Source organism: Eurypyga helias, unplaced genomic scaffold (assembly GCF_000690775.1).
Source record: "Eurypyga helias isolate BGI_N326 unplaced genomic scaffold, ASM69077v1 scaffold2230, whole genome shotgun sequence".
NCBI lineage: Eukaryota > Metazoa > Chordata > Aves > Eurypygiformes > Eurypygidae > Eurypyga > Eurypyga helias.
In genome coordinates this window covers 1-13,692 of record NW_010227426.1, presented here as the reverse complement: position 1 = coordinate 13,692, position 13,692 = coordinate 1, and the positions used below count along the sequence as shown (strand labels likewise).

General features: G+C 54.3%; 1 protein-coding gene across 1 annotated transcript; it reads right to left on the bottom strand.

The window, feature by feature from the left end:
- Nucleotides 1-206: 206 nt before the first annotated feature.
- Nucleotides 207-11,280, bottom strand: LOC104503633 (mitogen-activated protein kinase 15-like; the record flags this gene model as incomplete). The annotated part of the gene is made up of 10 exons (XM_010156079.1): nt 207-284; nt 1,142-1,247; nt 1,473-1,610; nt 4,791-4,848; nt 6,125-6,264; nt 7,278-7,441; nt 7,596-7,726; nt 8,285-8,375; nt 10,720-10,749; nt 11,182-11,280. Coding segments are annotated over 10 exons (1,035 nt in total), but the record flags the coding sequence as incomplete, so codon positions are not given.
- Between the last annotated feature and the right edge of the window lie 2,412 nt (nt 11,281-13,692).

The window sequence follows — 13,692 nt, the reverse complement described above, 5'->3', positions numbered from 1 at the left end:
TTTCTGTCTTGGGTTTTCTGATCTCTAAGCTTCTTTCTCAGTCTTCTCTTCCCCCTGTCGTTCTTCCCAGTGCCTCTTTTCTTAGGAAACAGAGGTTTAGGTGACCTGGGTAGGAATGAGTGTGGGACACGGGGTAAGAGGTAACAGCCAGTCGTGTGACCAGCTGGCTGGTCCGTAAGCTTGGCTGGCCATGCCCTGCACCTCACCAACGCCGTCTGCTCCACCTTCTCACCAAAAGCCTCTCCCTCCCCTGAAGAGAAGCTGCCAGCTCTGCCTGCTGGTGTCTGCGGGCATGAGCGGAGGACGCGGAGCCAGCTCACGGGTCAGAGGGCCTGTGTGCCCACGGTGGCAGCGTGAAGAGCGTGCTGGTGCACAACGGGCACACGATCACCAGCAAAGACCAAGTCAGACCAGTCGGTGAATAGAGCCAGTGGCCAGGGAGCGAGGGTGCGAGTGGGTGGCCGAGGGCCAGCGCCGGGCGTGAGAGAACCCATGTGTCACTAGGGGTGAGAACACTGGGGGCAGGGAGCCAGAAGTCAGGTAAGGGGGTCGGGAAGGCCCTGGCCAGCTGTTTGTCTGTGTGGCCCGTACCAACAGCTGGAGCTGCAGCTTTGGGGGTTGTACACAAAAGCCCCAGCAACTGAGGAAATTGGGATCAAGGGCCCAGCTACTCTGCAGTGGCTGAGCTGCTGCTGCTGGGGTCCACCTTGGACCCCAGGCACATGCGTGCTCATGACTGACTTCACCTTGCTCAGCGGAGGGGAGCAGGATGGTGCTGGTGGTAGCGCGAAGCTGTGTTCTGTGCGCACGTGCCATCCGGGAACGCGTCTTCAGCCTTGCTACTGGCTGGCGCTGGGGCCGTGGAGCGACGGCAACCTCACCTCTCCTGCACTGGTGATCCCACATGCTCCCCTCTAACACAGGCCTCCTCAGGCATCATGCTTTAAGGACTTTTCCCAGATTTCAAGACCTCTTGAAAGTTATGACAGCATGGAGCTGACTGCTCAGAAGCACCAAGACGTAACTGTAAGCGTGCATGGAAAACCAGCGGAACACAAGTAGAAGAAAGGGCAGGCGCTGCTGTGTGCAAGGACAGCAGGTCACCGGAGGGTGAGCAGTGTGGAAAACGGCGAAAAGGTACCTCATATAATTTATTTCGATATTCTGCCACAGACAGCTGGATATCGTCACCTAAAGGAAGAATCACATCGTAATCCAGAGATGGCTCCCTGGCAGGACAGTGAAACCTGGGAAGAGAACACAAAAGGAACTCACAAGGCTGAAACCGGCACCGGTGTTCAAAAGGACTGTGGCGTGACCTCGTGTGACCTCCTGTACAAACCACACCAGAGGAAGTCAAGAATGAGCTTTGTCAGGGTTTTTCTATCACACAGACAGAAAACTTGTGCCGCAAGCGGGGCTGCAGCATCCCAGGAGCCGCCCGGGGAAGTGCACGCTGGAATTCCCCCCACCTTTTCACATAGGGATGCTGCAGAGCCTCCTCCGCTGTGAGCCGGTCAGCAGGGTTGAACACCAGCAGTTTCTTCAGAAGATCCAGGGCGGGTGATGGGGTCGAGGATGGCAAAATCTCCTCAAACGTTACTCGCTGCCTACAAGCCAGAAAACAAGCATGGACGCTCCCAGGGCTGACGCGCAGCGAAGGCAGGAGTTACAGCTCCGGGAATCCTATCAAGGTGACGCCTGTAGCCAGAGCTCACTCACCAACAGCCTGTCCCAGCCCTGGACGCTCTAGTACCGACCTGTGAGTGCAGCAAAGCGTTCACCCTGGGATTAGGTCAGAATAGCTCCCCCCTAGCACCAGGATCCTAACTTGCACGTGTAGTCCTTCTCTTGTTCCCGTGGGAAGAGTGAGAGCCCAGCCAGTGTCAGCCACAGCCAGCGGAATGACGAGTCCCCTGGACAGTGAGGGGACAGTGAGTCCTTCTGTGGTTCTGGCAACGCAGGAAGCCCAAACTCGTGACCTGGGTGCATCAAAGATCCCCGAATCCAGCCCTCAGACCCCAGCAATCCCTCTGGGATTGACGTGGGCAAGAGGGGAAAACCAAAAGAGACCCAGAAGCCGAAGGAGAAACAGTGCAGAGCGCGGAGAGACAAGGGGGATGTGGAGAGACGAGGCAGACACCAAGGTCAATGGAGAAAGGAGGGGAGGAGGTCCCCGGAGCAGAGGTGCCCCACAGCCCTGTGGGGAGAGGGCAAGCTGTGCCGTGCAGCCATGGGGGGTCACAGGGAGCAGAGACCCCCCTGCAGCCCAGGGAGGATCCCATGCCAGAGCAGGGGGATGCCTGAAGAGCCCGTGGCTCCGTGGGAAGCCCAGGCTGGAGCAGTGCACTCCTGAAGGATGGGACCCACGGAAAGGACCCTTGCCAGGGCAGTTAGAGGGGAAAACTGCCGCCCATGGGAAGGACTCATGTCAGAGCAGTTGGTGGAGGGCTGTCTGCCGTGGCAGGGAGCCCCGCTGCGGCAAGGGGTGGGGATTCCCCCTCCCTGCGGAAGCAGCAGCAGAGACAGCGTGTGGGGAACTGGCTTTAACTGCTATTCCCCAACTCCCTGCCACTGCGGGGAGGAGGCAGAGAAATGGGGAGCAAAGAAAGGAGGGGTGAGAGAAGTGGTTTAAGATCTGCTTTGGTTTGTCGCTCATTGTCCCACTCTGGTTTGACTGGTAACTAATGACACTGATTTTTCTTCCCCAGGCCGGGTGTGTGTTGCCCGTGACCAGAACGGGCGAGTGACCCCCTGTCCTTGGCTCCATGCACAAGCCTTTTCTAACGTTTTCTCCTCCCATGTTGAGGAGTGAGCAAGCAGCTGCATGGTCTTTTGTTGCTGGCTGGGCCTAAATCACGACAGGACCAGAGGGTTGGGGAGGTAGAGAGATTCTCCCTGTCCTGCCCAGGCTGGCCAGGCCGTCTGTCCACCGCTGGTGCCCGTGCAGTCACTGTCAGGGTGCCGACACACGACACTGCTGTGCTCTGTACAAACTCTGACCACGTGCGCTGGACTTGATCCGTGGAGCTGCACGTGTTGCCCAGGCTGCTGTAGATCCTCCACCCCGGGGTATCTGCCTCAGTGGTGCTCCACTCGCCTCACTGGTTCACAAGACCTTCCTCGAGGGGACCCCTTGCCTTCACACTCGACAGAATTGACCTCCAGAAGCTGCCGGTTGTTGCCTCTCCTGATCCCCTCATCAGCTCCCCCGTCCTCAGCAAGAGATCGCGGTTGCTGGGCTTTCTTACCTGCTGACTCCTGACATGGCACTGGCCCCCGGATGCCAGCATCAGCGCACCCAGGGGATAATGTGCTCACCTGGACGACAGCTGTGATCCTTCTGCATCTCTCGCAGCTCCTTCGGGGATAGGGACTGGGAGCTTTCTGTGCTCACTCATGGCCTGTGCCTCTTCCCCCTCTTGCTCTTGTGGCTGCTCTGCTGCAGGACAGGCTGCCCCTTCTGCCTCTTCCTCCTGCCCCCTCTCAGAAGCTTCTTCCTCCCTTACGAACCACGTTGACTTCCTTTCCCGATGTTTAGAAGCAACTGTTACTGGATCCCTGACTCAGCCAGTGTCCATGTGCAAGTCCTCGGATCCAGAGACCGTTCCACCCTGCTGGGGTGTAGGCCAGGCCCCAGCACTGTGTAAGAGTTGTGTCCCTCTGGCATCCTTTCTTCAAGCATTCTGTCACTCCAGCAGGTGCCATGCCTGTTCGGTGTGAAGCCCCACACCACTATGGGGGCAGTGGGCAACAGAGGTGGCCTGAGCGGCTGCTGTGTTAGCAACACTGTTCAGTCACCAAGACAAACCAGCAGCACACAAGGTGCTCTGGAGGAATGTAACTCCACTCCAGACCCAGCAGAGGTGTGCAGCAAAAGGACTAGCAGCAACATACACAAGCTTCAGAAAGGGAAATTCCTACAGGATACTGTGGCATCCACTGCCCCCTGGCAAGGTCAGTCGCACATGCTGTGCTGACAGCTGAATCAGCAGGGACAAAGGGGCCTCAGCTCCTCAGCGACCTGGCACAGACTGACCCAGGAATCCTAATAACAAGCCAGAGGCTAACTGAAGAAGTCAGCAAGTCAGCATGAAAATGCATGTGCTGGTCATGGGAACAGCAAGGGACTTGCCAGAGCTTACGCTTTGAGCCTCCCAAACCTATAAAAACCTCTCAGTAAGCATTCCGGGAGCTCAGACCACACCGGCTGGGCTACGCGCTGCAGACTCCCCGATGAGAAGGGATGCCCACTGTATCATCACAGGCACGAGGATACTCAGAGACTGGTCTATGGCCATAAGGTAGAGTAAAGGCATTAAGTTTACTTACATTTAATAATTAGGTGTGTAATCAATGCAGAATTGTGTGGTAGTCTGTGTATGCAACAGGACGACCCACAAGAACCATAAGAAAAAAACCCCAGTCACAGTGGAATCATTAAGCAGCTGGAATGAGGCTGGACAGATTCAGGCTCTCCATGCGTAAGCCAGTGGCATCGGGCACCCAAATGACTCAGCTCAGGAGAACACTCATTTTGAGAACGTACGCATGGCAAGCGCTTGGGACGTAAGCCCAACCACACTGTGCTTCGTTATGCCCAGGTTATGTCACTGGTCTTCTCGTTATCCTTTTTAACCCTTACATCCCTTCCCGAGGGGCAGGGGAATCTGCAGGGAGCAGGAATCCTTTCCCTGGCGAGCACTGGGGGGTGGACCTCAGAGGAACCCCTGGCAACGTCACACAGTGCACTGCTGACCCCTGAGGCACGCAGAGCATAGCAGGCTTACCAGGAACCCCCACGGTTCATAACTGAGGCACAGAAATCCGACTGCATAGCCGCAATATCTGCAACGAGGAAAGGACACTGTTACCGCCACGATCGGGATTACCGGAGCTGCGCCGTTATGAGGGAAAGCAGCTGCCGGACAACAGCAGGGGAAAGCATCCCAGCAAAGCTCAGTGGCAGGTTTGTGGAAGGGAGGTGCAACCTTTACGTACAAGTTCTCTAAGCTGCTTGTCTCAATCCCTGTTCATGCCATAATAGATTCCATAAATGTGCACCCACACCCACAGAAGCACCGAGATATCTGAGCCCGAAGGGTCTGACTGGGATCGCTTGTGCAGGACACAGAGAACAAAGGATACTGGCTCCTGATTTCCTCACCACATGCCCTGCGGTTCTCTGGGACTGGTGACAACGAACGGTTGTCTGGGTGTATCTGCCACGCTCCCTAAGAGACAGCCCTTGCATGGAACGGCTTTTTCCTTCAGCCTTGTTTCTCTGGTCGCCAGAACCTCGGCAAAGCTGCTGCTCATAGCTGGTTTTCCCTGTCTGCAGTAATGGTTTGAACACGTCTTTACTTGCACTTGTTTGGTTAAAAGAGAAGGAAATTGGGCCTGTGATACGCTGGAACCCGCAGGCATTGTCCTGTGGTAAAGAGACGGGACCGTCTGCTAACAAACCCTTTGTCCTGTGGTCTTGCCAGGGGCAGCCCTGGCCCTGCCAGCTCATCGCTCAACGTGCTACTGAGATGGAACAGCACTCTGTTACTGTGCTGGCTATCCGCCTGCTTCGGAGTTGTCACACACACGTTTCCATTCATATTTCAGCCACAGCAACCAAATCTCCATAAAAACCATGTATAGCTGAAGCTTAGATGAAATTCCCCAAAGCAGCGATGTCCTTGACCTGCAGGCAGTTATTTGTCTAAAGCTGCTGGCTCAGGTCGGACACATCAACCTGTGTTAAAGGTCAGAAAGTGTACAGGCTGTCAGACGACCTCAGAGAAGACAATCACCATCACCCTTCTGGGTTAACACAACCTTACTCCAGCTTTCCCAAGTTTTGCTTTCCAGACCAAGAAGTCCAATCTGCCCCACTCTGTAGCCCCCCTGCAGGGGGATGGACACTCTGGTCTGAACCGTTACGCTCTCGTAAAGCCCCAAAGTGTTGTGAGGATCGGGTTCCCATTCCCATCTAATCAAGTACAGGCTTATTTCCTCTAACACTTCCCACTAAGTCTTTAATTTCCTTGGAAAAATGTTGGAAGGAATGACAAGAGACACCTCCTTCCCTGACCCTGCTTTCACTCCATCCACCTTTCCCCACGGAGAGTCCTACCTTCTGGGGACGGGGCAGGAATGACCCTCAAGATCTGTTCCATCTGATTCACTGTCGATGTTCCAGGAAAAAGAGGTTTCCCAAGGAGCATCTCTCCCAGGATACAGCCAATGCTCCACATGTCCACACCTTTAGTGTAACTACAAACAAGAACAGAATGGACTGAGGACCAAAGAGAGCAAACCCTTCTCCGTACACGGCCTCCCCAGCTCCTACGTCAGCTTCCTGCCTCCCAGAAAACAGACACACAGGCTCTAACCACAAAGTGAAGGAGATCTGGGAATCACGAGTGGCAAGTGTCAAACAGAAAGGGGGGAGATCCTTCTGCCCAGAGTCTGTTCTAGGAAACCACAAAAGGAAACACACTAAAGGGAGGTGCCAGGACAGGCAATAGGAGCCTTTTCTGTGAGCAGCACTGAAGATACAACTCGCTGCTGGGAACAACTGACCTTTCGGGCCATAATGCATTTACTTACGCAAAGCAAACAACAGGTAAATGACAGCTCACAGGACACTCACGTTCCAAATCCGGGATGCTGACCCACCCTGTATTCGATTTTCTGCTCAGTAGGATCTGTGTATGTAACTCAGAAAAGGACCCACTCTGGCTAACAGGCAGCTGATTGACCGTTAATTAGGGAATATTTTCTGAAGGCCCATCAAAAAACTCTGTAAATTTGGAAGAGGACCAAGGTACATCACCAGGTTTGGTAAAGATGCAGATTTAAGGGCAGAAGGAGTAAGTCTACAGGGAGAAAGGATGGCAACCAGATGAGCTGGTAAGGTGTGCAAATGGGCAATCAAAGCAGCCAGAAGGAAACGCAGCTCTGCCGAGGTTTCCACGTTGCAGAACTGAAGGTGAAATGCAGATCCCACCCCTGGAAGCGTCCAAGGCCAGGCTGGATGAGGCTTGGAGCCACCTGGTCTGTGGAAGGTGTCCCTGCCCACAGCAGGAGGGTGGGACTGGGGGGATTTAAGGTCCCCTCCAACCCAAACCGCTCCGTGATTCTGATTCATATGGAGAAAAAGGACTGCTGGCATGACAGCACAGCACGTGCCTCTACAATGAGGAGATTTAAGAACTGGAGATGATAGATTTTCCCAGTAGTGAAGAAATGAGAGTCCCACCCCTTCGCTCACATTACGCCATTACCTCCGTGAGGAAAGTAAGATCTCAGGGGCTCGGTACCAGCGCGTTGCCACATACTCCGTCAGAGCAGGGTTGCCTTGGTCCTCGTTCGTCTGACATAAAGAACGGGCCAGCCCAAAATCACAGAGTTTAACGAAGCAGTCTGCATCCAGCAAGATATTTGAAGGCTGAATTGAGCAAAGGAAACTCAATGAGCTTTTCACTCTCTGAACGGCAGATTAGCATCAGTGTGCTTTTACCAGCCTCACCCCTTCTACAGTTTTCCACTTAGTGTTTAACAGGAAATGTTAGTGAAGGATAAAGACTGTGACTGCAATGTACCTTCTGATCCCTGTGAATAACGTTTCCCGAGTGGATGAACTTAGTTGCCTTCAGGAGTTGGTAGAGAATGTAACACTTGTGGATGTCTTTCAGCAGATTCCCCCTCTTAATCACAGCGTGTAGATCTGTCTCTGTAATACATCAGTGACAGCTGACGTCAGTGACACATTCACACCAGTGACACGCTGACCCCAGTGACACGCTGGCACCAGTGACACGCTGGCACCAGTGACACGCTGGCACCAGTAAAGGGTTACCAGGGTTCGAATGTCAGTTCCTCAAAGCAAGGCCAGAAGAAACCATGGTCCAAACTTCAACCGTCCAGGCACATCCTCGGGGAAGCCGAGGCTGTAATTCCTGAGAGTACCGCACTCCCCTGTCACCGGGACCGGTGACACAGTAACCGTTCGACCCTTGCACACTTTTGGTACAATAACACTGCACACGCAGCTCTCCCGACCCTCCAGCCCTCTGCTCTGTGGCTCACTGCTGTCTTTCCCACACCTCAACCAGCCAGTTCTCATACCATTCTTCCCGTCGATGTTTCACCGCAGCTCCCATCTACGGACACTGTGTAGGAACCCCCCCGCGCTCACGTGAGGGTTCACGGACACCAACACCGTTACCAAAGCGGGAACCAGGAGAAGCGCTGGGAGGCTGCGCTGGGATGGCTGGTGAAATGCTCTCACCCATGGACTCAAAGATGAGGTAGATGTCCTTGTCGTTCTGAGCTCGGATAACATCAAGCAGCTTGATGATATTGGGATGTTCCCCAAATGCCTGCAGAAGGAAGAGACGCCACTGTCCAAGCCAAGCACGGCTTGTGAATCAAACACACCACAACGACCCACTGCACTGCCTACTGCTGTCTGGAACAAACAACAACGCGCCATTCCCTCCGCTATGCTTCTACCGAAATAGTAAAGAAAGGATTTAAGGTTCCTCCCCAGCATGAAACCAGACGGTTAATGATAAAAACCCAAGGTCTCTTGTCTGAGACATGTCCTAAACCCTCCATACGGCTTGTGACAAAACCAGGCAGTTCCCTGTGCCTCGTATTTCCTGCTGCAGGCAGCGCTGGGCCCCAACAGCAGGAGGACATGGAGCTGCTGGAGCGAGGCTGGAGGAGGCCCCGGAGATGCTCCAAGGGCTGGAGCCCCTCTGCCCTGGGGACAGGCTGGGGGAGTTGGGGGGTTCAGCCTGGAGAAGGGAAGCTCCAGGGAGCCCTGGGAGCCCCTTCCAGTGCCTGGGGGGTACAGGAAAGCTGGGGGGGCTTTTCCAAGGGCAGGGGGTGACAGGACAAGGGGTGACGGGGTTGCACGGGAAGAGGGAGAGGGAGACAGGACATGGGGAAGGAATTCTGCCCGCAGAGGGTGGGAGCCCTGGGACAGGTTCCCAGAGAAGCTGGGGATGCCCCATCCCTGGGAGTGCCCAAGGCCAGGCGGGATGAGGCTGGGAGCACCCTGGGCTGGGGGAGGTGGCCCTGCCCGTGGCAGGGGATGGCCCTGGGGGGGGTTTGAGGGCCCTTCAACCAAAACCATTCTGTGATTCCATGAATTACTGTGACAGTGAAAACAAAATTGCCATCAACACTGATAATTAAACCCCAACCAGCCCAAACGTGTCAGCTCAGGGGTGGGATGAAAGTACCGGCTGCAGCGACTGAGCTGCCTGGAACAGGGGTTCTGACACTCCCCGTATAGAGAAACCGCGACAGTTCCCTTAAACTAGGGGGGAATTCTGCCCTCACGTTTGCAGACTGACAATACGGTCAAGTTTGTTTACTTCCTCCTCAGTCTTAACAGCTTTGAGTTCCCGCAGCTTCTGCACAGCCGGGGGCACTGTGACGCCGTCACGACACGCCAGCATTTTCCCCAGCTACCCTGAGCCTAAAGTTATAAACAGCAAACCCTCTGCGCAGAGCAGAATACATAAATGACTTTGTTAGTCAAACCAGGAGTTCACACGTCATCGCTTTCCATCACAAATTCTGCTACAGGAAGTATCAAACCCCATAATATTAAGCCTTCTCCTGCACAGTCTCACAATAGCCGGGACCGAGGCCGAGACACAGTTTCCGCTTCAGCTTCTGGGTCTCTTTGGTTTTCCCCTCTCCCACGTCTCAATCCCAGAGGTGCCAGTTGGCTCGGCCACAGCCCGAGGTGCGTCTGACTCGGAGCTGAGGGACCTTCCCGCTGCTTCTCACAGGAGCCATCCCTGTGGCCCTTCCCCTGCTACCAAACCCCACCGAGACCCACCTCGGGAGAAACACCCTCCTTTTTCTCCCCTGCTCCTCCTCCTCCCACCTACTCCAGAAGCGCTGTGCTGCCAGATTCCGGCGTACCGGCAATTAACCCGTGAGGAGTCGGTCTCACGGGCTTGTAGCTCTCAATCTTGGGGCTTCTAGTTCAGGCTTAAAGAATGATTAAAAAGTAAAAAACCTCACCTCTTTCCTACTAAAACCTGACAGTCCTAGGAAAAACCTCTTCCCAGGAGCCGTGGTGTGCGTGCGGCCTCAGAGCGATGAGGTCATTGTCCCCAGTCCCAGACAGTGGTGTTTCACACCCGAGTCTGGGCGGGAGTGGGCAGCCAGTGCCACCGCCAAGGTAACTTGGTAACTCCAAGGGTGGAGTGTGTGGGCAGTTCTATCACAGCAGGAGACGCCTGAAGTCATTTCATACCCAACTTCCCCGCTACTTGGGCTTCGATTACTTCGGGCGCACAAGCTGCTTCCCACACGGCAGAAGAACAAGTCACTTGGCATGCATGTGTCTCCCACGCCCCAGCCCCTGCTGAGCCACGGCGGTGAAAATTCAAGGAAAACACTTCCTGACCAAAGAAAAGTCAGAAGGGACAGCAAGTGCCAGCCAGCTTGGTGACCCCAGAGCAGCCGGACAAGTACCAGGTGGAAGGAGCGGGGCAGGGCGCGAAGGGAAAACGAGCCACTCGCGTTCCACTCGGGTGCTTCGGCCCAGCCACGGAAACGGTTTGCCAAGATGGTGCAGGAAAGAACTTCATAGCATTGCCACCACCACTCACTGCCCCTTGGAAAGGATGTGAGGAAAATAGGGGAACAACATCAGAGGGACTAAGAACCAGAGAGGAAAGGGAAAATGGACGTTACCTGCAGGAACATGATCTCCCGGAACGTTCTCTAGAAATGAACAACAGAACCACGTGTTACCACCTCGGCAGCACTGCGTGACCTTCCTGCGAGAGGGTGAAGCCCGTTCTAAGCTCTCCAGCAAGGGAAACACTTCTGTGGCCGCTGGGCCAGCACACACCAGCGTTCGCTGGGGTTCCCAGCGTGCACCCTGTGCTCAGACCACAGCGTAACGGCATCAGGGACAATCGCCCGCGTCTGCCTACGAAGGCGCTTTCCCTTGGGGACATCAAACAGCATGTCGTAGATGCCACCACAAGCAGAGCTCAACACTTATTGCTGCTTTCTATCCTGCCGTAGCTGCAGACTGTAGCAGTACGTGCAGAACTGCCCAACACCTACCATCTTCCAGACACGTGGATCCTGAGGAGACCCATGAACCCCCACCACATCTCTCAGGATGTCAGAAGAACGGGTTCTCACCTGAGCATCCGTCCTGTTCCGGAAAGCATCAAAAATCTTTTTCACAGCGACTATTTCTCCTGTTCTGCGATCGACTGCTTTCCACACGATGCCGTAAGCCTAGGGAGCAAGAGGCAGCGATGAGCCGTGCACCGGGACCCTGCGCAGCTCAGACCTGCGGTCGCAAAGCAGAACGCACTCGGCAGAGACTGAAGGAAGCGCTAATCACCAGCTGCCGAGAGGAAAGAAGGATCAGGCCAACGAGCAACACGTGGTTGAGTCAAGGACTAAGAACATCTATACGGAGCCCCCCAAAGCCCCCGGCTCAGCCATCCCAGCCCCAGGCAGCCGACAGCAGAGGTACATGCCCAGGACGTTCAGCAAGGCCGAGCGCAGGCTCCTGCACAGGGGCTGGGGCAACCCCCAGGATCAGGACAGGCTTGGGGAGGAAGGGACTGGGAGCAGCCCGGAGAAGGACTTGGGGGTAAGGGTGGATGAAAACTTGGATATGAGCATGGGCAGCATTTCGAGAGAGGCAATTCTCCCCCTCTACCCCACTCCCGTGAGACCCCACGTGGAGTGCTGCATCCAGCCCTGGGGTGCCCGGGCCAAGACAGGGACCCGATAGAGCGGGTCCAGAGGAGGGACAGGACAATGCTCCAAGGGCTGGAACACTTCTCTTAAGAGGAGAGGCTGAGAGAGCTGGGGTTGGTCAACACGGAGAAGAAAAGGCTCCGGGAGACCTTACTGAGGCCTTTCAATACTTAAAAGGGGCTTATAAGAAAAATGGAGAGAGACTTTTTACCACAGCCTGTAGTAACAGTACCATCGGATCATTTAGGTTGGAAAAGGCCTCTAAGACCATGGAGTCCAACCATTAACCCAACCCTGCCACGGCCACCACTAAGCCATGTCCCTGAGTGCCACGTCCACACATCTGTTAAATCCCTCCAGGGATGGTGACTCCTTCCTCCCTGGACAGCCCGTTCCAACGCCCAACAGCCCTTTCTGGGAAGGAATTTTCCCTAATATCTAATCTAGACCTTCAGGACACAACTCAAGGCCGTTTCCTCTCATCCTACCACTTGTTACTTGGGAAAAAAGGAAACAACACCCCAGTTGCCAGCAGTGTAGTCTTAGAGCAGTTAGTGAGATACTTGTACTCCAACTTCCGTAGTTCCTGACGCGCGGCTGAAGACCTGAATCCGTACTCCAGGACCACACACGTTCTTGGGAAGTCTGCCTCAACGCTGCTGAGTGTGTGAGCATGAAAACCACTCCACACCACATGCTGCAGCTGGTCTATGCTGTATGAGTATGTAAGCACTAACCGGGCGTTTCTGAGTGAGAAGATACTTGTACTCCAACTTCCGTAGTTCCTGACGCGCGGCTGAAGACCTGAATCCGTACTCCAGGACCACACATGTTCTTGGGAAGTCCGAGTGAGAAAGGACCCCACTGTGCAGGTGTGAGGCATCTCCCAGAGCGCTGAAAGGTGAGATTCAAATCTATGACCTAAAACTAAGAAAATTGGCTCTGTACCATAAGGGAGACTGAGGAATCACCAGGCAGAGGTACCACACATCATCCAGAACAGGAAAAACTTGGGTGGAAGTTCCTGTTCCTTAGACAACACAGCTTTTCATTTTAAAAAAGGAGAAAACACTGTTTGAATTCCCTCACTGCCCAGCAACAGCTCACTCCCCTCACTGCCGGCCTCCTCTGCTCTATGTTTAGGGCAGACCCCACCTGTTTCAGGGACTCCAACAGCCTGGGAAGTGTTCGGGTAAGTTCATCAGCCATGTACGTACAGAATCTTCTGCACACAGGAGGCAGAAGACGCCATATTTAGGAGACTGGAACCACTTTAGAGCTCAACTAGTAGTTTTGATACCGTCGGTGACGCCTCTATGATGGACCTGAAGCCCCTAAAGTCCTCTGAAGACTCAAATGTATGGAGTTATGGCGTGAAACAGCCTCCAAACAGAACTCTTAAGCAATCTGACATCTCAGATGAAAGAGTAACGTCATTCTGTCCGGGGAACCGAGCACGTTAAGGGGTGTAATGTATCAGTCAAAGGGAGAAAGCTGGTAACTAGTAACACGATGGCAAAACCTCAAGTCACAGGCAAACTCGGGATGAAATAAAACCGTAAGATCAGTGTGATTTCAAAAGGAGAAAACCAAGACATTGTCTTAGAGGATAAGGAAGAGAATGAGCCTCTCTCAAGTGGGACTGCACATGAAGCGCTCACTGCTGGTATGAACCCGACTGAACAACGGCAAAGAGCTGCCAGAACAGAAAGGCAGATCGTCAGGAAGGGTTAGAGACTGCCTGGGGAGAAGGATTTTGGAAACTCCCAGTGGCTCACACATAAACCCACATAATTTGATGGGGAAAAACTTACCTGATGCAGCATGATACTGGAAGTGATGGGGTTACGAAAAGGATTGGGCAGGCACAAATGGAATGTTCTTTGAGATCTGGTTCATTCTACCATTCTAGCCCCCTGGTCTAGCGGAAGGTGTCCC